Raw genomic sequence first — 20,104 nt, forward strand, 5'->3', positions numbered from 1 at the left:
GATCATTCCAAAAGAACAGTGCTAGCCGAAGGATTGTGCCGTAAAATATTTTTGGCAGCGGACACTAGAGGCAATCAGATTCTTTCCTTTGATTTCATTTCTCAGAATTTTTGTAGCAAAAGAAAGTAAAAAGATGATGTAAGATCAAGAGTCTTCCGTACTATAACCACAATTAGATAGGTGCTGAGACAAAATTGATATCAACTTTTTAACTGCGTACGGTGACCTCAGAAAACTGTTTGCAAGCGATTTGATCAATGTTCATCCCCGTGCCTTTTCAAACAATCAGTGTGATGCTGAGTGATATGTCTTCCGGAATGGAATGGATGAAATTGTTTCAACTGTCAAGCATTATTAGCAGGGAGTGAGCTTTCGATATTTGATGGCATTAGTACATTAAAGCCATCTCCAGCAGTAGATATAATCATTCCTGGAATCTGTGCATGCCAGTGAAGTTCTTTCATGTCTTTCTGGCCCTGTACAAGTTAAAAAAGTGAAGTTTAACATTTGAACAACCAACAACTATCACCCTAGGTAGCTATAAAAAAATATAACCTGATGAACAAACAGCAGCTGTTGAGGCAGATTAGCAGGGGCATCTACTCGCTCCTGAGTCTTAGCTTTAAATTCAGCCTCCTCTTCATCATCTCTTTCCAAAGCAAAGTCCCATAACCTGAACAAGATGGACAAAATAGTAGAGGTAAACAACTCACATAGACACACTTCACTTGACCACACACACACGCACAGAGGCAGCTAAAGATTTCTTACGTCAATTGGTTGTCAGATGATGAAACTGCCAAGGTAGACGCTTCATGTGGACTCCACTCAATGGATGTAATGGGATGCTTGTGATAATCAAATGTGCCCAAATTAGAATCACCTTCCTGCAAAGAGGGTGAGAGAGAGAATTCATAATCAACGACAAAGACAATCAACATGTATCATACATAAAAGCACTGACGTTTGTGAAAAATGCCATGTCGGCAGGTTATCTCCACTATTTCTTTTAGGTGCGACCTTGGGCATTTTATGTTGGACTACTAAGTTGGTAAAACTGGTCCCAAATAATACACATTCCAACTAATATATCTTAATGGTTCCAATTAATCCACATTCCAACTAATATAACTTAAATGCACTAGTAATCATCCGCATTCCATCTAAGATAACTTAACTGCACTACTAATCATACTTCTAGGAAAAAATTGTATACCACCACGTGAATGCATTAAAAATTCACTGTTCATATCTACTGTGGAGGACCATCACCATCTCCCAACTGCCCCAAGAATCATCACCCTGCCACAAGTGAGTAGTTCCATCCACCTACTAGTACTAGGAAATAGGAAAAATACTTTGATTTATGTCCCTCAATGACATTAAAATGCATATACGTGATGGAGAACCATTCCAAAGCAGCCCATTCAAAACTTCAAGCACTTCATGCTTCTAAAGTAAAATGTTTAGAATGAAAATCCATACCTTCAACATTCTTAGATCTCGAATGGTAAATTTCCCATCATCACTTCCAGAGGCCAGCATACAACTTGCAAGCCTAGTTACAATCAGATGACTACACAAGTAAACTAACTTGAAGAAAGATTATACGACATTGTCAAATGAAAAGCAATTTTAACACCTGTTCCATGAGATCACATTGACATCTGCATCATGTGCTTTTATCGACACTGCTGGAGACTTCCCTAAACGAGTATCCCATATTGCAATCTTCTGATCCACAGAGCAAGAGGCAAATACATATGGTTCTGCAGGACTCCACTGTAAAGAAATAAGTGACTTGAGTAATGTTCAACTAGAAATACAAAACAGAACTTTTACCACTTAGCAATTCATAGATCAATTTCTAACTCTTGGAGATGGAAATTCTGATTGAAAAATTTTATTGTACCTGTAAATCTTCAACACTTGCAGTATGTCCAACAAAAGGAGTGGTATCCACATTCCAAGTTGAACTGGATGTGGGCTCCCACAGATGAATACAATTCTTGCAGTCCCCTATCGCGATGAAAGAAGCATCAATTTTGGGTCGAATACAACATTTAGAGTTGCTGGCTGAATGCATGAAACAATAAACATGAAGCAGTACCTGATATAAGCCTTCCAGGGACAAGAGGACTCCAGTCTATAGCATAGCCTTCATCTTTATGCCCAAACTTGATTACAGGAGATTGATTAATTACTCCAGAACCTCCATGGCTGGTATCAGTCTCTGATTCTGCCAAAGCATTTAAATGAGAGCTGAAGTCCCAGATCTGCAAAGCCATCGGAGCATGCACAAATAAGAAATTAAAAGAACTGGATGCCTTCTAAGTATCTTAGCTTTCCAGTAACAAACACCTAAAGGCACAAAAAACCCATTTGTGAACTCACAAATTGTTTGGATGGTTCAAGTCAAATTTAGGAAAGAGTTTGATTGTCAATTCTATAATGACAAGCACTCCTGGACCCACTTTTCAGTGCCGCTAAGGTTAAATATGCGATGCCAAGGCCCTTGCATGTTCCATCAACTAAATGGAGTACTAACTTGAGTTTCAGAAAACCATAAAATTTCCCTCTAACATATCTCTTTGTTTCTATGGTATTGGAAAACTCGAGGACAGAAATTCTCTCCTACCACCTGCCAATAAGATGGTGGAGGTGCCATGGACTTTTCTAATGGTTTTGGTTCATATCTCCGACTTAAGAGGCTGCGCAACCTCACACACAGTTCAACAATACATCGAAACTCTTTTAACTTGCACACAGTTCAAATAGCATGGTATTGAAGTGGAATCCAAACTTCTGCACTTAATTGACCAAAAACTCAGGAGCAAGAAACGGACCTGGACATGACCACTATCTGACCAAGAAGCACATATATGGGGATTTTGTGTCATTGCACGTATTCTGTTAACACATCCTTCATGAAACACCTTGCGGAGCTGTTAGATTCATTGTAAGGCAGGAAAAGAGAATTATATGCTGGAAGAAAAGCTCAACAGATATCAAACTGAACAAGTTTTACATGAAAGGAAGTATGATATACCCGCAAAACAGGCGGCTCAGAACCACTGCCCTCCTCCTCATCATCCGTGTCACTGTCATCACCACTATCACTATCCATTTCCGAGCCATCAGCATTTACTTTATTCGGAACTAGATCTCGTCTCTTGCCAGAAATGTTAGATACTTTAAAAATTCCAATATAGTTCCAGGAAGCTTTCTCTGCCTATAAGAAATATGAAAAGAAAAAGAAGCAAATCAGAAGCCCACATAAAAATAAATATAAATACAAACAAAAGAGCTTGTTCAGTCAATGGTCTAAGAAACAACAAATGCAGTAATTTTCCAGTTGCAAATGCTCAAGGAAGATTAAGACAAAGAGGAACACTGTAGAATAAATTTTACAGTATCTTCCAAGGCAAAAAATTTTTTTTTTTTGATATACGGAATGATCTCTTGACTAAAAACAATTCCATAAGCCTTTTGGCTTAGCAAAAGTATCCCACCAAATTAAACACTTCATGCATGAACTCGTGAGTTTTTTGGTTAGGGTCCAATAAGACGGAATAACCCAATAAACTCACCTGAGTTCCGGCAACACAGTACACTGTATGAGGGAACTCTGTGCGCACCAATCCCAACGAGTCGTGAAGAATATCAAAACTGCTCAAAGCCAAAGAAAATAAATAAATAAACAAAACACTTTGATCCATTTCTCATCGAGCAAAACCCACAGCTCCCATTCCCACCCACTTCAATGACAATAAAAAAAGGTGCAGAAAAATAGTTCAGAGCAGACAAGCACACTGATACAGCTAATTAACAAAAATCCCACCTAGAAAATTAACTAGAAAAGAAGTGAACAGTACTCAAACTAACAATTGAGATAGAGAGAGGAAAACAGTACCTCAAACAGGGCCAGCCAACATTGAAGGCATGGAGAGAATTGTAAGCAGTAGGGTCACACTCAAGCTCTTCTCCTTCCTCCAGCTTATCCACTCCTGGCTGCCACACTTTTGTTGGCACCGACGGCGCAGAATTTGATGACGACCCATCTCCTTTTTTAGCTCCCTGATCAAGATGTTCATGTCAAAATTCAACCTTTAATTGATTTCATAACTGATTTAACATGTATAAAGGAATAAATGGATACAAGATGGTTTTTTTTTTCCTTTTTCCTCTTTTATGCTTGAGTTAAAAGAAGACGCAAAAGGGCTAGTACTAAAATTCGACCTTGTTCTTACGCTTGGCCTTCTTGGGATTCTTGAGGCTTCGAACCATTTTCAATTGCAACTAATATTCGTTTTGTTTGAGGGTGAGAGGCGGAGGAGAGGGAGTGAGAAATACGGAGTTTTATCTGAGGGAGCAGAACACTACTAGAACAGAATATGCACACCACTTTAGGGGTTTAGGGCTTTAGAATCGTGCGTGGAGCGGCGGACAAAGGTAGAAGGCGGGGTCGGTCCAGACGGGGCTCCAGTTTATTTTTTTCAGTTTGTATAGATGATGTTATTTATGGGGAGTTGTACTGTACCGTTTTTGGTACATTACCGATGCCTATCAATTTACAGTTGAATTTACAAAAAAAAAAGATATCAGCTCTTAAATTATTTTAAAAATTTAAATTATTGGATGATATAATAAGAATTTATTGAATTGCAATTATAAGTATCATTCAAAAGGGATGGTGGAACTTGCTGTTATTTATATTTGCGAAAGTTATATCTATAAATCCTTTACTTGGAATTCCTTATGTGCAAGATTTCATTTTTTGCTATGAAGGCAATATTAGGGTCTCAAAAAGTTAAAAATGGTTAATACCAAAGTTAAAAATTCACATGCAGCCATTCAAGATTTAGTAAACTTTAAATCAAAATTCGTACGTACTAGCGTATATCGGTATATGGGATAGGAAATAATTGATATCGCTAATTCTTTTGAACATCATCATTTTAAAATCCTAGAAACTTTACACAAGTTGGTTCTCCGTTTAATAGACTTCTTATTTAGAATGGATGCTATTCCAGTGAGAAATAAGGAAAAAAAAACCATTTAGTTGATTTATAGAACAGAATTGTCCGTATTTCTCATGGGTTGGATAACAATCGGATATAATGAACCTCAGAACTACCAATGTAAGGCGTCCATAGCTTGAATTTGTTGCAAATTTGGGTGGATGGATACAAAATTTTAGCAGTGCACAAGTTCTGGAAATTTTTTTTTTTTTTTGGAAATAACTCCAGAAACTAAACTTCGTTTTCTTAGTCAATCATCCCTTGGAAGTTTTATTTTTCTCTCATTTGAAGTTCGAAGATACAAGCCGTGGAAGTTGGAAGAAGCGCATTATTCCTCTGCTCCTTCCGGATTGTCTGGTGAAGACTGGTTAATTCTGAACCTTGCTGTGCTTCTGGCCTCTTGGAAGAAAGGATATCAGACATTTCAAGCTTAGTGTGCAGAAGCCAAAGTTGCTTCCCCAGTCTGCAATTAATGTCTAAACTTCATTCAGCTTTGATGCCAATGTATTTAAGATGGAAACGTGAAGCAGGGACATAAAAATGTCTTGCATGTATAAGCTATGTGGACGTCTCTCAGACTATCTACCCGTATACTAATCAAGAAAAGGACTCCAGAATCTGCAAAAGACATAGGCAACACGTAGGGCGACGAATGCTTCTGAGATCCAACCCCCTTTGCTTTTGTCTGCGACTAGAGAGCCCAGTAAAAGTTAGTATGATCTATGACGATAGGCAATTAGCAAGTCAGTTTTATATCCAACTCTTTGGTCTGCTGTCAGTCTACTTGTTCTGCTGTAGTTGTATGTTCATCCATGTACTCTGATCTTGTGAAGAAAGGATCATTTGTGTCTCTTTTGCTCTTTCTGACAAAAAGGAACAAAATCATTTAGATAGCAGAAAGATTAAAAGAGTTGTAAAAATTGGACAAAGCAATCTTTTCTTTTAAATTACTTTAGCTGGACAAAGCGTATTGGATGGACAGTATACAAGAAGCCTGGAATTCGCCCGACTATACACGTTAATCACTAACAGGCCAAGCATTCTGTTTTGGTTATACACTTCAACAAAGAAAATTCTCCAAACATGTGATGACGCGTGCATGTGTTAATGGTGGTAAGCATTACAAGACGGAAATAAAAGAACCTATCTTTCAATTTTGTGCTCTGCACAAGAAAATCTTTTCAAAAAAGTGGTGATGATGCACTTTCTTCTTCTTCTTCTTCTTCTTTTTTTAATGCACTTTCTTCTTCATTGGGGTTTCGTATCAACAATTCGAGAAGTGCGAAGTAAAAAACAACAAAAGCGAATCTGATCTCATCTCAAACATAAGCTGCTGACAAACCTGGGCTCTCGTTGTCTAGTAAAGAAAACAAGTATTCCAAAGCCCACGATGATTGCAATCTTTATCACCTGAGAAGAAGAACAATTATAAAAATTAGCTCCAGTTATCTTGCTCTTCTGCGAGTATGTTAGTGTGCAGCATTAAGTAATATCACCATGTTCTGGAGTGTCAGATCAAAATCCATAAGGTATTGATAGTGTATGTTGCACCATGCAAAGGACTGGGTCAAGAAGTACTTCAGAAAGATAAACTTCTACAAGAATCATGATTATGCTCACAAAAGCAGTCATAAGACGAACATTTTCCAATTAAATGTATCAGGTGCACTGCCGAAAGAACCATGCTAGATGACTACGTACATATGGAAAGAATCATATAACTTAATTAACCTGTCCAACAAGTCCACCAGAGGCATCATTTGAGGAGCTCTCCGACCTTGATATTCTAGGACTCTGAGATTCTTTCTCACGCTTTTTCATCTCATAGTCAGATCCATGCTGCAAAATTGCTAAAACTAATTACCTTCAAATAACAATCCAGAATTGATAGCTAAATTAAGCAGAAGAACTGTACGTGTGGCCTGTGTGATCTGAGTTTGATCAATACTCCTCTATTACATGGAATGAAATTTGTAAAGCTGAATTTTTAATCAACTCTATTGGGGCTAACTAATTGCAATGGATATTGCTGATTACCCAATAATATATACATCAATGATCCTAAAATTGAGGTTATCAAGTACGTATGAATAACTGAAAGGGTAAAACAGTATGTGTGCTATCCAAAGAATGTTACTGCAACTTCAGAAAAAACAATAAAAGTCAGATACCTTCCTCGTATCGCCAGATGAAGAGGAACTGTTCTTCTTTTGATGGAGTTTGGCTTCAGTAGCACCAGTTCCTAACAAATTCATTACTCTCTTACCTGCAGTTGTGATACACAAGTGTTTTGTGTCATTTGGGAATATCCACATGCCAGAATTTTCAGAATTAAAATTCTCCTCCTCACAATATTTTACTGATTTTGATTTCTTTATAGAAGCCACTAGAAAATCAGTTTTTGTGGAATCGGTTCTTCCTTTTCCTTCTGCATATGAAGTGGCAGAAGAGTGCTGTTTCTCAGCAGACAACCGAAATGAGAAAGCTCTTTCAGAATGGTCAGTATGCATTCTACCAGATGTACTAGCTTTTTCAGTAGTTGATGATCTCTCTAACTGTGCACATGATTCCATCCATTCAATTGTACTCATTTCTTTTTCTACTGGTCTAATGGCTGCCACTAATTCACGCTCTGATGTCTCTATCACCTTACTCCATATGTTGCTAACAGAACTTTTGCCAGATCCAAAAGGCTCTTCCCTTTCATCAGAAGTAGCCAGGGTCGGTTTCATGTCCCCTGCAACAAATGGATTATTGTTCCTTCCTGAAGTTGTTTCTGTTGGTTCAGTGACATCCTTTGGGCCACAGTCCTTCAAATGACCTCCCTTCCCAACATTTTTCGGTTCAGATCTGACAGTTGGTGCTTTTACAGATGATTTCACATCCTGCTGGAATCCAGGTGGACCACATCTTGAATTTTTGTATGAACAAAAAATACATATACAACTTGAAAAATCAAATGCAGCAACATGCTAGTGCTAAAAAGTCTTGAAGTACCTTAGGCAGACTACTTTCAAAAGCACTAACTAACTTTCTCACATTGCTAGGTGTTTTCTCCAATGGACCTCGTTTCGGAGATTTACCGACATCATCATCCTCCAGCCTAATAGAAGCCGAACTGCTCTTTTGTAAAAAATCTAATTCAGTGTTTATGGAATCAGATGACTGTTCTTTGCCAAAAACCAGATTTACATCAACTTTAGGCACTGATGGCTGAGTGTCAGGCTCCTCTTCAGATGCAATCTGGTGAGCTTCAGTTCCATGAATCTTAGGAGCAGTGAATGTCCCTGCTCTTTTATCCATAGCCTTCTAAAAGAGGCGGCTTGACTGTTAGGAAATCTAACTGATTTAAAAATATTTTTGCCCGGAAACAACAAAGTTTATCAAGCAACAGTTTTGATCCTTAACTGGGTTTACTTGGAGGAGGTTTACTTCTTCCCTTTGATAATTAGATTGTAAACCAGCAGGGGAAACATCAGTATTTGGCGATAGACTGGCTAGCACTGTAACATTATTAAGGGTCACAACTTTGGGAACATTTCTTGTTTGTGATTCTTCAGAAGGCATAGCAGTCATATCATCAACAAAATTCTCTTCAAAAGAGGTAGAAGCAGTTACACATACAGGCGATGTTGTAAATGTTCTTTTATTTTCTTTTGCTGCCAAAAATTTGTCTGTCCTATTATATATTCTTAATTCCTAGTCAGAACTAACCTGAGACCTGCTGCTCGGCCTGGGGGGGCAAAGTGACAGAACCACCAAATGAAGTTGCAATTTCTGGATTTTCATTGCTAATGTAGGAGAAACTCTCTTGTTTCTTTTTCACTGCTGCTTCTCTCTGCAAAAGGGCTCGTGCACATGCAATTGTTAAATATATATATATCATAAGCTGCTGGAAGCAAGCAGAATTTAGCTTAATTTTAGCTACTAAGTTGCGATATATAACCAAATTCTATCGCCATTTATCTATCTTACGTTTTGACATACAGATTTTAACTGACTCTTCTACAGAAATGCCGTCTTGGAAGCCTTTTAACTACCCAAAAGGCAATGCAGCTCTATCTCAGACGATATGGTATCTAAATAATTCTGCATTCAGTAAGTAGAAAGGAAGGGCAAGAAATGTGCTTTGCGGTCAAGGTGGATTTGGGAAAGAATTGTGACAGGCTCTGTTGATATTTCATACTCTGACTATCATAGAGGCCTTTTAACAGTTATCAGTCTTATGGCCTTTCATTTATTAATTGAAGCAATGAAATGCACAGCATCATTCATGTAGCAAGCCTGGTTTCAGATTGTAATCAAATGATTACAAGTCAAACAAAAGCATGGGTAGACAGTACCTTTAAGCGGATGCGATTTCGCTCTTCTTGATTGAGAACAAACTGTAACTTCAAGTGCACATGCCCACCTCCATCAAGAGGAAAATTTTCATCCCAAGAAACCTTTTCAACAATCGACATTGTCTGAATGCCTGCCATGAACCCTTATCAGGCTCCGTGTGACTAAAATGATAAACCAGTAGGTAATATCTTTAAGTGATTTGGGGATGTGTTAAACCTGTGAGAGCTATTTCATTTCCCTCAGCATCCAGAAGCCTAACAACCAAATTGTCGTGAAGAGTTGTCAATGGGCTGCATAATGTTAAGCACATTAAGAGTCTTATCTTTCCTTGAGTTAATAAATTAAGAGGAACATCAATACAAAATAAAACTTCAAGTAGGGTTCATTACAATAAGAAGTCCCCTGTATCTGAAGTTAGATACTCTCTTTTCCCCAGGGAAACTGCATCACAATAGATATTCATCAATACATTCTCTCCAGTGTAACTATACAAGTAAGGGTGCTGAGGTCTTGCACCTTCTAACAATCCACCAAAACCTTAAAAGGGAAGGAGGAGAGTTGACTACTTACGCTTCAAGCATGTTGAAGGAAGGCCCTTGAATTCCATAACTGTGGTGCATCAGTAGAAATAGGTGTACTTGAGAAAAGTTTTAAAAACTTTCGTTCTGAAATATAACAATAAAGGGAGGGAGTCTCTCAATACCTGAAACTTGGACAGTTCCTGGCATCAGAAATGGAAATCTGGAATGGAAGTTGACCAAATGAGCTAAAACGAAGAAGAAAGTTCAGGGATTATTATTTTTGCGGCAAAAGATTCCAGTTTAAAATTCGAGAGTTTCAAGTCAATTGCAATCCGTATGAAATGCTGGAGACTCCTAGGACAGTTATGAATTCCTGGGCAGAAATGGAATGCGGATTTCAGATTGGATGAAATAATGGAAGCTCGCAGATGCAGATGTGGTTGGACTGGAGGAAAGGAAAAATTCATGCTGGGGTCCAGTTTTTTTCCCTGCTGCTTATTAACCACCTCAAAAGGCAGAACGCCAAATTTGTACTTCTGTCTCTACTCTCTCCTCCGCCTCAGCTTTGGCTTTTTCGCGAAATCGTCAACTAATTGTTGTCAGGAAACTAATTCAGTAGTATGAGATTATCAGATTATTGTTGGTGCAAGAAATGGAACGAACTGATTTCTGACTCTGTCATTAGGCCAATGTAATTCAGCTGGATGCATGGATTGATTAGAGGTTTAGAAACTTTTAAGCACACAAAATCGTTCCACGTGGGAAGTTAAAGAGCCCAATGTTTACTACAAATGAAATTGGCGGACGTTCTGCGAACTCCAATAAATGCAGAAACCATCATAGCACTAGAAGTCCATATCATCATGAATGCCCAAAAATTTGATCGCATTATTGCCTAAGGAATATGGACCTGCGGAACACAGGCCCGTAGGCAAGATTACTTCGGGCATGCCCCAGCTTTGAACATGGCCCAAGCGCGCAAAGGTTCTGTTTCGTGGGAGTTTCCCAGAACAAGTTGCTCGGGAAGGAAGCCAACTTGAATGGCATTATGATTGAAATTATGCATGGCTGGCTAGCTTTGTAGATTATTGCTGAGAAGGATGATATTACCCAAATTAAGAGAAACAAAAATCAAATATGCAGTTAAAGCATTCTTAGGAAAAAGCAAAACCACTCAAGTACTGAATCCGCCAATATCAACTATTGAATCCACCACAAAGAGCAAAACCACTCAAGCACTCATCTTTGCTTTCCCTGTCAAGTGTTTCTCCTCTACAACAAAACTCAAAAACTAGGATATTAGTCGTGGTGGCTAGTGTCAGCTCCTTTCCATTAACTATCAAACTGGTAGTTGACAGCAACAATGTACACGAAGAGTGAGTACTTTTGCTTCAATCAAGGATGAGCCAAATCATACCCGTCTTGAGAATAGGTCAGTACATAATTAACCAATACACTTCAGATACTTGGGATGGATTCCTTTTGAATGAACTGCTTCAGAATAGCTTTCTCTTCATCAATACGCTGCTTCTCTTTACGATTCTGGGGTTTCACCTTTCTTTTCTCTTCAAGTATCCACTTGAATAGCTCACGTTGTTGGTCTTCTGGGACAGGCTTTTGCACCTTCACAGGCACTTCAGGGGAAGGAATAAAGGGAGGTTCCTCATGCACTGGACTGGTTGTCTCAACTGGAGGAGGGGGTACAGCTTCTACAGCTTTGCTGCTCTCTGCATTGATCTGTTTCTTTTTTGGCATGATGAACAGATAGGCTGCAAAAACACCCATTGAAGATTAGCAATTGGCTGGAGATATCAAAATTTGAGGGCTTTCTGTGTGACAGAAATAAGAAGTTAATTCAATATGTTCTAACGTAAATGATCTCAAGTTGGAAAACTAATTACCATTCAAGAAGCAAGAAATATCAATTCTCATCCTTTTTTCTCCACATCAAAACTCATACATCAAAGATGCCCCAAAACTAGCATGCTGCATTTCAAATTGTTGCAAGTTTTGAATTTATATGCATCAGAGCCTCGAAGGTCCCACGTTAACCAAATGTAAACACTGTATCTTTAAGTATTACAGGTAGCAAGAAGGATATTGCACAGAGAAAGTTTTAAGAAGTAATTGATCAGGCCTTCTGATCCCGCCACAGGCTGAGACGGCAGCCAATTCCATGGGCAGTGTGCCTGGACATAGCCCTACAGGTCTGTTTATGGCCTTTACAGAATAAATATTTGTCAACAATACTTGCAGTAAGTTGACAAGCATCTGTCCACGTACAGACAAACTATCCCACATATGCTTGGTAAGTAAATAGCAAAATTCTGGATTTTGAAATGGTCGTAAGACATCTCTCTTTTCAAGGTTTTAGATTAGTTTACCAGTATCCTCTTAGCTATTCTTACTTCCTCACCTCAACAGCAAGATGACATAAAAAGCAAAAAGATTGAAAAACTTTAGTATTGAACAAAAAGTATCAACGCAAACAACTTAGACTAGGATTTGATTCCCATTGAGAAAGATCTCATCCCCGAATAAGTCAAACTATTCTTATACCAATGGTTTTGATCAAGGCAACAGAAAATTTTGATCTCAGCATAGATGGTGGGGTTCTATAGTTAAACAGCCCACATACTCACGTATAAGAGCCAAGCAAGCGCGTTGATTGTAACAATAACTGATCCACTCGGCTATTTGTCAAACCTAAATACTTTCTTATCCATTTACCTACAAACATAAAAAATAGTAGCCTGTTCATGTTGTTGACTACAAATGCATAAGAGACAAAAGGGGTATAGCCAAATGAAAATCAATAGCTAGTCAAGATTTTATGTCATATATTTTGGCTGACATGGTTAATTAGCCCACTTCAAGAAAAAGAGATTCCCTGCCTCAGTCTGCAGGCAAAATACTTCGCTGAGTCCCCTGAAAACCAAATCTAAAAGTTCACAGTATTTAAGTCCATATCGCAGGTTCATCAACAGCAGGCAAAAGGAAATAATGACTACAACATCTTACTACACGTATGGAAAAAAAACCTTCCATCTAATTCCTGAAAAAAAATCAAAACCAGCCATACACTGCCCTGATCATTCAACATTTAAGTGTCAGCACAATGTGACGTCCTATCATTAAATCAAACAGAACATAGGCAACCATTCCCCCAGTGCCAATATCCCCACCTCCCTTTCCTCCAACCTTCTGGGGCCAAAAGGGACATGCCTCAAACCCCATTTCAAACGATCACCGCCAAGCACACTATCCTGAACAAAATGCATGGACGTATAAAAATGCAATATTGTCAAGAAGGACGAGGAACCCAAGTAAAACAGCAACTCAAGAATGCGGGGAAAAAAAATGAAGAAGCTGGGCTTCAATCGTTCAACGCAGAGCATCTTCATAAATCCCCGCAATCACCATTTCACAGAGCAAATTCAGCAGTAATGTAGACGTGCATTTATAATGCAAGCACGTACAGAAATAAGTAGCGCGAGTGCAAGAAAGAAGGATAGTAGTATTGGAGTTGTTTTTTGGGGAGGTGGGTGCTGACCTCCAAGAACAAAGTTGGAAATTAAAGCAGCACGCCAATAGAGTTTCATGCGTCTGATTTTTTGGTCAGTGGGAAGCTGAGGTGCTGACCACGCCGCCGAACTTGGATTACTATTGGAACCACCACCCTCCATCTCTTTCGTTTTCGGCCTTTCTCCGCCTCTTCTAGCTCTGAATCAATCGATCAGACTGTTGTTTTGGGCCCCAACAGTCCTAAATAGTTTAGTTCTTCAGCTTTCACGTTTCAATTCAACGGGCATCGACGGATCTGAGGCCCGTTAGGTTAGGAACTGGTGCTCCGCGCTTCCGTGCCACGTTCATGCACTGCTTATAGAATTTTATTTTGGTGTACAATCACCCAAAATAATAAGTATATCACTAGTATTTTGGGTTAGTTCAAATAAATCCCCACAAAAAAAAAAAAAAACTTGCCTCCCTCACATCGCCTCCGGTGAAAATCTAATCGAATCAATTCACCCCCCCCCCCCCTGCTTGTGCTATTCCAAATTTGTCAATTAGGTATAATTAGGTCGAACAACCCAATTTTGGGCTGAATTTTGGCATGCTCAATGCATATGCATTTGTGAATTGACCAAAATTTCCTCCCTATGCTATGGAGGGTTAACGTCCCTGTACAACAAAATTAGATTGCCCGACCCAATTACACACGATTAGAAAATTATAATAGCACAAGGGGTAATGTGGGGAAAAAAAAATTTTTGAGGGGGTTTATTAGAATTAACCCTTATTTTGCTTTTAGAATGACATTATATTATTATTCTCTTAGTATCTAGATTAGTATATTTTTAATATATTTTTAGGATTAATCTTCTATACACTGACAATGTATACACTTTCATCATTAGATATATTACACATAATCCGAATTTGAATTTGAAACTCAAATTTTGAATATGTATCGTATATCCAACCGTGATAATATATACACCGTCAGTGTATATAAGATTTACTCATATTTTTATATCTACTTTTTTAGCATCTAGAGTTGATATGCAACAACAACAAAAAAATGTAACAAAAATTGATATGCTTTTGATTGTGCATCAACAAGTGCTGAACCAACGATATATTCAATTTTGAGCAATTTAAATCTTTCCTTGTTGTTTCTTTTGCTTTTCCATTTTTCTCTTTTTTTCCCTAAATAATTTCAAATTTTCCGTTTACACTATAAAGACGATGCATTTTTTGGGAAAAATCTTTAGTAGCTTAATTGTATAATATAGATTATTCATGTAACCAGTTTAATAAAACGTTTCCTCGTACAAACTAGTGTAGGATGAGTAATAATAATAGGTGTTACATTCGGCCAAACCAAAGGAAAAAAAAAGGTTATCTTCTTGCTACCTAGGAAATTACTGGCCCAAGAATTAATTTGCTCACTTGGTGGAATTTTGAATCACTGCTATGTATATTGAACAATATCAATATATTCTCATATTTAGGAACAAGGACTACTGTCCAATGATGAGGTCGATTAAATGAGTCGAATGGCGGAACTCTACAGTTTGCACTTCAACCGTTGTTCCTGGGAAACAATTTGATACATACTAGCATAAATTTCTATCCTTAACTAACTTCTGCCAAATTGGAAGTTGCAGACTTTGCTGTTATAAGAGCGTTAATTTGAGCTGACAATGCTCATCAATTTCCTGTCAAATCCAAGATATTTAGGCAGTATAATTGAAGTGGAAGAAAGCTCTTAAAAGAACCTAATCAAATACCCTCTCTCAGATCTCCTATCACATGAAGTTGAACTGATCTACAGAACAACTTTGTTTATCCCTTTTTTTTTTTTGGGTAGAACAAAACAAAGCTGTTCATAAAAACGTGTTTCCGACATGTACATGCACGGGATCGAGGGAGTCAGGAGACATGGAGGGCCTAATTGTTTCACCGGGAGGACCCTTGATCGCAAAACTACAATCCTCCCGTATTAGGCATTAGCTAGAGTGCTAGACTTCTCATGGCTCCAAAAGCTGCTGCAAAATTGTGAATCATCGTTATCAACCATATGGCTTTCCTCTCCTGCAGAACTCAGCCCCACCCCCGGCCCCCAAAAAAAAAAAAAAAAAAAAAAAAAAAGGGTTTCTTTTGGAAGGCCTTGAATGATCACAATAATGATTGAACGAGCCAGTCTAAAAAGTGAATGGTTTTTGTTTTACATTTTTCTCCCATGTCAACTCATGATCTGTGAAGTCTAGAGCTTTCTTCTATGTCAGCCCCACGATGCTCTAAGTATACTCCCGACTGCCATGTACATTCTCTATGGGATTGCAAGTTTTAAACATTTTAACTGCTCATGAGGTTGAGCTTCCTAAAAACTCTACATCAGTATTAACAAGTAGAGTAACTAAAAAGATTCCAACGCTTACTTCTGTTAGGAATAGAAGGTCTTGTTTACTTTTTACATGTAAGGTACGCTTGAATATCATCAAATGAAAGACAAAAGAATTGGTATAAAATTAGTGAACTGAAAGAAACTAAACTATGACAGAAGAGGATATTTGAAAAAAAAAAAAAAAGAAGTAGAGGCAACCGTATGAGTAAGCTAGAATAAAGAAAGTGAAACTATCTCTGGATGATCCAAAATATACTTCATTAAAATTGGTAGCACACGTAGATAGATCAAGAACAGGATATCCACATTTTGGTTATCAACCTGTTCAAATCTATCATAAAGGATAAGAAAATAAATCATCACACAAATTTATTTTCGTCCTTAAAATTGATTATGAGTAGCTAGATATTATTTGCAAGCCAGCTAGATAGGTTACTCTCTCTCATTCTCCTACTGATCTAACTCTAATCACTATCACACGTTCATGCTTTTGATCCAATGGCATTGAGCAAATAAAACAAGAAACAATTAAACCTAGGCAACGTATGGGGACTTAAGGCAATAGTTTATAGGACCACCCCACTGATCAAATTCAGCTAACCATGAACCAGACCACAAGATAGAGCCATTAGCAGGATAGCAGCTTCTTTCTCATCTTGCGGAAACACGCGATGAAAGGCTAAATTCTTACTCAAATTGAATAAGAAGTCCTCGAAACCACTCTTCTTTTGTACTGCATGAAGATTTTGAGACGACTCAGCAGAAGTATTGAGTTTGCACCGCTTCTTGAACTGACCGTTGCTCTTTAACTTGTCTTTGTTTTGCACCTTGACCTTCAGTGGTGCTGTAGTGTCATATGTTGGAGGGGAAGTGCCGTTTGCGGCAGCCGCAGCGGCAGCCATGGCCCTTCTTGCCTTCCTTTGCCTGATCCCACATGCGTTGCAAAGCGACTGAAACAGTGGATGAAACTCAGATTAATTAGAGGAGTGGAAGCAAAAATTGAGACCAAACACCGCCAGGAGCAAAAGACTCCTAACCACTGGTGTGTGTTTGGTTCTCATATTATCGTCTGATTATCATGTAACTAAACGAGATCATGCGAAGTTTAATGAACAAAGATCATACCTTAGGGCCTTTTGGACCACTTCTCCAAAGTGGGGTCTTGGTTGTGTTACAATCAGCGCAAACCCTAATTGGAGTGTTGCTGATGTTTGAGGAACTGTTGCTGCTGAAATGATCAGCTTCAGGAGAAGCTGAAGTTGGCTGCTTCTGATGATCCTCAAATTTCATGGCGGTGGTGGTGCTGCTCGTTATCTCCTTCAGGTCAGGCTTGTTCATCTTCTGCATCAACTTCACCTTTGAAGACACCCACTTATTATTAACTGGATTGATCTCCTCATGATCATCAGCTTGGTTTCCATTAGTATTATTCTTCCACAGAGATATCTTTGAGCCTTTGTTAGCCTTCTTCTCTGGATCCTGTGATCCAGTGTATGGAGCATGATTTTCAACCTGAGAGATCAAAGCAAATTATTTTTGTTTCCGGTCAGAAAACATAAAAACAAAATAACTAGAGAGTGAAATAAGAAGAGTAAAGAAGCGATCGTTGCGATCACTGAAGCACGGATTCCTTGTACTGCATGGATGTACCTGTTGTTGGTACTGCTGCTGGTGCATTTGAGCATGATAATCTTCAGTTTGATCCTGAGTTATACTGCGGAAACCAGAAGAAGAAACGGAAGATGACGAGGCCGTTTGGTAATTTGGAAAGAAGAGCTGAGGACGATCGTGTTCATCATGATCTTGAATGGGATCGCGAACAGAAAAAGGAGATGGTGATGCTGAGGTAAGGTAGTTTGGAATCATGGGGAAGAGACAAGGACAAAGAATTTCGAGTTTTCTTGTTTCTGCTTCAGGGGGGGTGGGGAAAGAAAGAAGGTTTGAGAGTGGCGGTGGGGTGTGGAACTTGCTATATATGCCAGGGAAATGTGATCAGCCTAATGAGATACTATGGCCAAAGGGATCGATCTAAAAGGGCCTAATGAGAAGAGTTGGAAAAGGGTTTTAAAGGGGCGGGGTACGGAAATGAGAATGAATGAGCTGCAAAGATGGGGCTGTGGGTGGCCTAGACATTCACGTGACTTCATGACAGCCAAACAAACAGGTTAAGAGGACAAACTTAAAGGAGAAGAGCAGAATGCTACCACACGACCATTTGACAGAACCCTATCTTCAAAAGTTGCCATCCATCGGATTAAATCTTAGTTTGAAATTGATGCAAAATATATATATATATATATATATATATATATATATATATATATATATTATGTACTAGTGGAGAAGGTATATAATATCTTAGCCACACATAACCTTCAGCATCACGCGTCTCCCCTTCACATCGGTTCCTCTAATTTTTCTTAAATTCATTACCTTTAAGTTGTTCCTCCACATTTTTTCTTTTTTATCATTCGTCATTTATCTACCCTATTCTTACTCTAATCCAATTTAGGGAAAAAGTCAACTATACCTATGAGGGAGCCAATTTAGGGGGACTGAAATACTATCGAACTAAACGGATATACTACGCACCACCCATATAGATTTGAGAAAATCACCCGTCCAAGTTGTTCCTCCACTTGGATATCCAGAAATGTTAAAAGTCTAAATTACGTTAATGGCATTGAGATTGTGGGATCGATGTCATGTTGCACACTATAGAATACAACGACCTTTTGCTTTTGACTTGTAAGCCATGAAAATAGGATTGGACATGGTTATAACGACAATGACCAACCGTGCTAACCCTTGCATTTAAATCAAATTCTGCGATTCTTGAGTGTAAAGATCAAATTCACCTCCTTACATAGATGTGTGTGCTGGTTTAGACAAATTACAAGATCATCCATATTAAACGGCATTCTTAGATATGTCTAAGTGCAAAGAAAAACGATCCAAAATTAGCCCTTGCAGCAAAAACCAACCCTTAAATTCTCTAGTGCAAAGTGAGAAGGGTGAAGCCTCTCCTTTTCCAAAGTGTAGATGTATGCACGAAAATGAAGGCAGCATGTTCTCATGACCCAAGATCTGTAGATGGTGCCCACATTATCAATAAATCTTTCTATGCTTCCTCCTCCTCTTCTGCATTACAATATACTTCTTCAAATGGCAATTAATGGCTTTCGGATTTTTCACAGGAATACGAGAGCATGTTGAGGATGATGAGAAAGAAATGGGCTAAGATCTGCATGCCAACATATTCTCATTAACCTTAGTATAGCCAAAAACTCATTGAATGCAGTGCAGGCAAAGGACAGTAACAGCTCGCCACCTCTCCCCACGCCCATACCATCATCCTCTACTGCTTTATTTATTTATTTACTAGGGGGAGAGTGGCCACGCATGCGCGCGGGTGTTTGGTGCTTATAGTTAAAAAGAATTTTTTATTACACAAACAATAGTATATTTTGGAAAGAAATAGTCATCAAATATGATAAAATTACTAATAGTACATTCTAATTGCATCACACACCTGTACACTTTATTTTATCAATGCTTTTACAATTTTATTATTTTCAAAAAACTCCTACAGATGTCAGTTGAAAATCGCTCAAGAGGAGACATAAGTTGTTTCAGACAAAGGAATATTCTCGAACGGCTAGTAATAACAACATGTTAATTGCACAACGTGTTAATATGTCTTTGTGTTAAGTGTACAACAAAAGTCATTCTTCAATTAAATGTGTCTACAGCACCATTTCAATAATTACACCAACACATAAACTTATATGAGTTGTACTCGATGCAAAAATGGTTGCAAAATAATTCTATATTTCAAAAATATCCAGATGTCTCCATAAATCAAAACTTTAAATATACCAAAATGATGGCATTTCGATAAAAATATATCTAAACACATGTTGTCCTTATTTGTACCAAAAGTTTTTTAAAAAACTACACAACATTCCATATTCCCAAAAAACCCCTATTCATGCCGTTGAAATTCAAACCCCTTTGACCACAGCTCATTCTTATATAATATAAGGATTTTTATATCTTCTTCTGGTTTCCGATTTCCTTTTAATTTCTTTTACTTGTTGATCAATGCTAAAGCTTACCGCGAGCCCCTTATTTTTCTTGCAGTTTACCTTTGTTATTCAAAGCCAGAACAACTAGTTTAGCTGATTAAATATTGTTGGATCCATCAATAATTATGCTAAATAACATTATCATATGTGAACGTTTAAAATGAACATATATGTTGTAAACAAATTATGATCAAAACAAAATATGGTAGACAGATTAGA

The 20,104-nt window shown here is 38.1% G+C and overlaps 4 protein-coding genes across 6 annotated transcripts; all 4 read right to left on the minus strand.

Moving 5' to 3' along the window:
• Positions 1-65: 65 nt before the first annotated feature.
• On the minus strand, positions 66-4,429 carry LOC113691957 (protein HEAT STRESS TOLERANT DWD 1). Its single transcript, XM_027210287.2, has 12 exons — positions 4,240-4,429; positions 3,914-4,077; positions 3,591-3,669; positions 3,050-3,232; positions 2,847-2,945; positions 2,111-2,276; positions 1,913-2,019; positions 1,643-1,782; positions 1,486-1,558; positions 772-887; positions 556-673; positions 66-476 (listed from the first exon to the last, which is right to left on the minus strand). The coding sequence occupies exons 1-12, from the start codon at positions 4,285-4,287 to the stop codon at positions 345-347; spliced, it is 1,425 nt and encodes a 474-aa protein (XP_027066088.2). The 5' UTR covers positions 4,288-4,429; the 3' UTR covers positions 66-344.
• Positions 4,430-5,485: 1,056 nt separating this feature from the next.
• LOC140009458 (uncharacterized) lies at positions 5,486-10,534 on the minus strand. Of its 3 annotated transcripts, none has more exons than XM_072054993.1 (12): positions 10,069-10,534; positions 9,936-9,974; positions 9,755-9,806; positions 9,582-9,655; positions 9,365-9,495; positions 8,736-8,859; positions 8,430-8,614; positions 8,019-8,330; positions 7,193-7,906; positions 6,753-6,860; positions 6,364-6,431; positions 5,486-5,884 (listed from the first exon to the last, which is right to left on the minus strand). In XM_072054993.1, the coding sequence occupies exons 1-12, from the start codon at positions 10,091-10,093 to the stop codon at positions 5,797-5,799; spliced, it is 1,920 nt and encodes a 639-aa protein (XP_071911094.1). In that variant the 5' UTR covers positions 10,094-10,534; the 3' UTR covers positions 5,486-5,796. The 3 variants fall into 3 exon arrangements, with proteins under 3 accessions (XP_071911094.1, XP_071911093.1, XP_071911095.1); XM_072054992.1 differs by having other exon boundaries at positions 7,193-7,909; XM_072054994.1 differs by having other exon boundaries at positions 7,193-7,909; positions 8,430-8,524; positions 10,069-10,533.
• A 425-nt stretch (positions 10,535-10,959) lies between these two features.
• LOC113695603 (uncharacterized) lies at positions 10,960-13,759 on the minus strand. The gene is made up of 2 exons (XM_027214730.2): positions 13,440-13,759; positions 10,960-11,655 (listed from the first exon to the last, which is right to left on the minus strand). The coding sequence occupies exons 1-2, from the start codon at positions 13,570-13,572 to the stop codon at positions 11,345-11,347; spliced, it is 444 nt and encodes a 147-aa protein (XP_027070531.2). The 5' UTR covers positions 13,573-13,759; the 3' UTR covers positions 10,960-11,344.
• A 2,279-nt stretch (positions 13,760-16,038) lies between these two features.
• Positions 16,039-17,937, minus strand: LOC113695209 (uncharacterized). The gene is made up of 3 exons (XM_027214226.2): positions 17,448-17,937; positions 16,923-17,309; positions 16,039-16,747 (listed from the first exon to the last, which is right to left on the minus strand). The coding sequence occupies exons 1-3, from the start codon at positions 17,661-17,663 to the stop codon at positions 16,394-16,396; spliced, it is 957 nt and encodes a 318-aa protein (XP_027070027.2). The 5' UTR covers positions 17,664-17,937; the 3' UTR covers positions 16,039-16,393.
• Between the last annotated feature and the right edge of the window lie 2,167 nt (positions 17,938-20,104).

Source organism: Coffea arabica, chromosome 6e (genome assembly GCF_036785885.1).
Source record: "Coffea arabica cultivar ET-39 chromosome 6e, Coffea Arabica ET-39 HiFi, whole genome shotgun sequence".
Taxonomy (NCBI): Eukaryota; Viridiplantae; Streptophyta; class Magnoliopsida; order Gentianales; family Rubiaceae; genus Coffea; species Coffea arabica.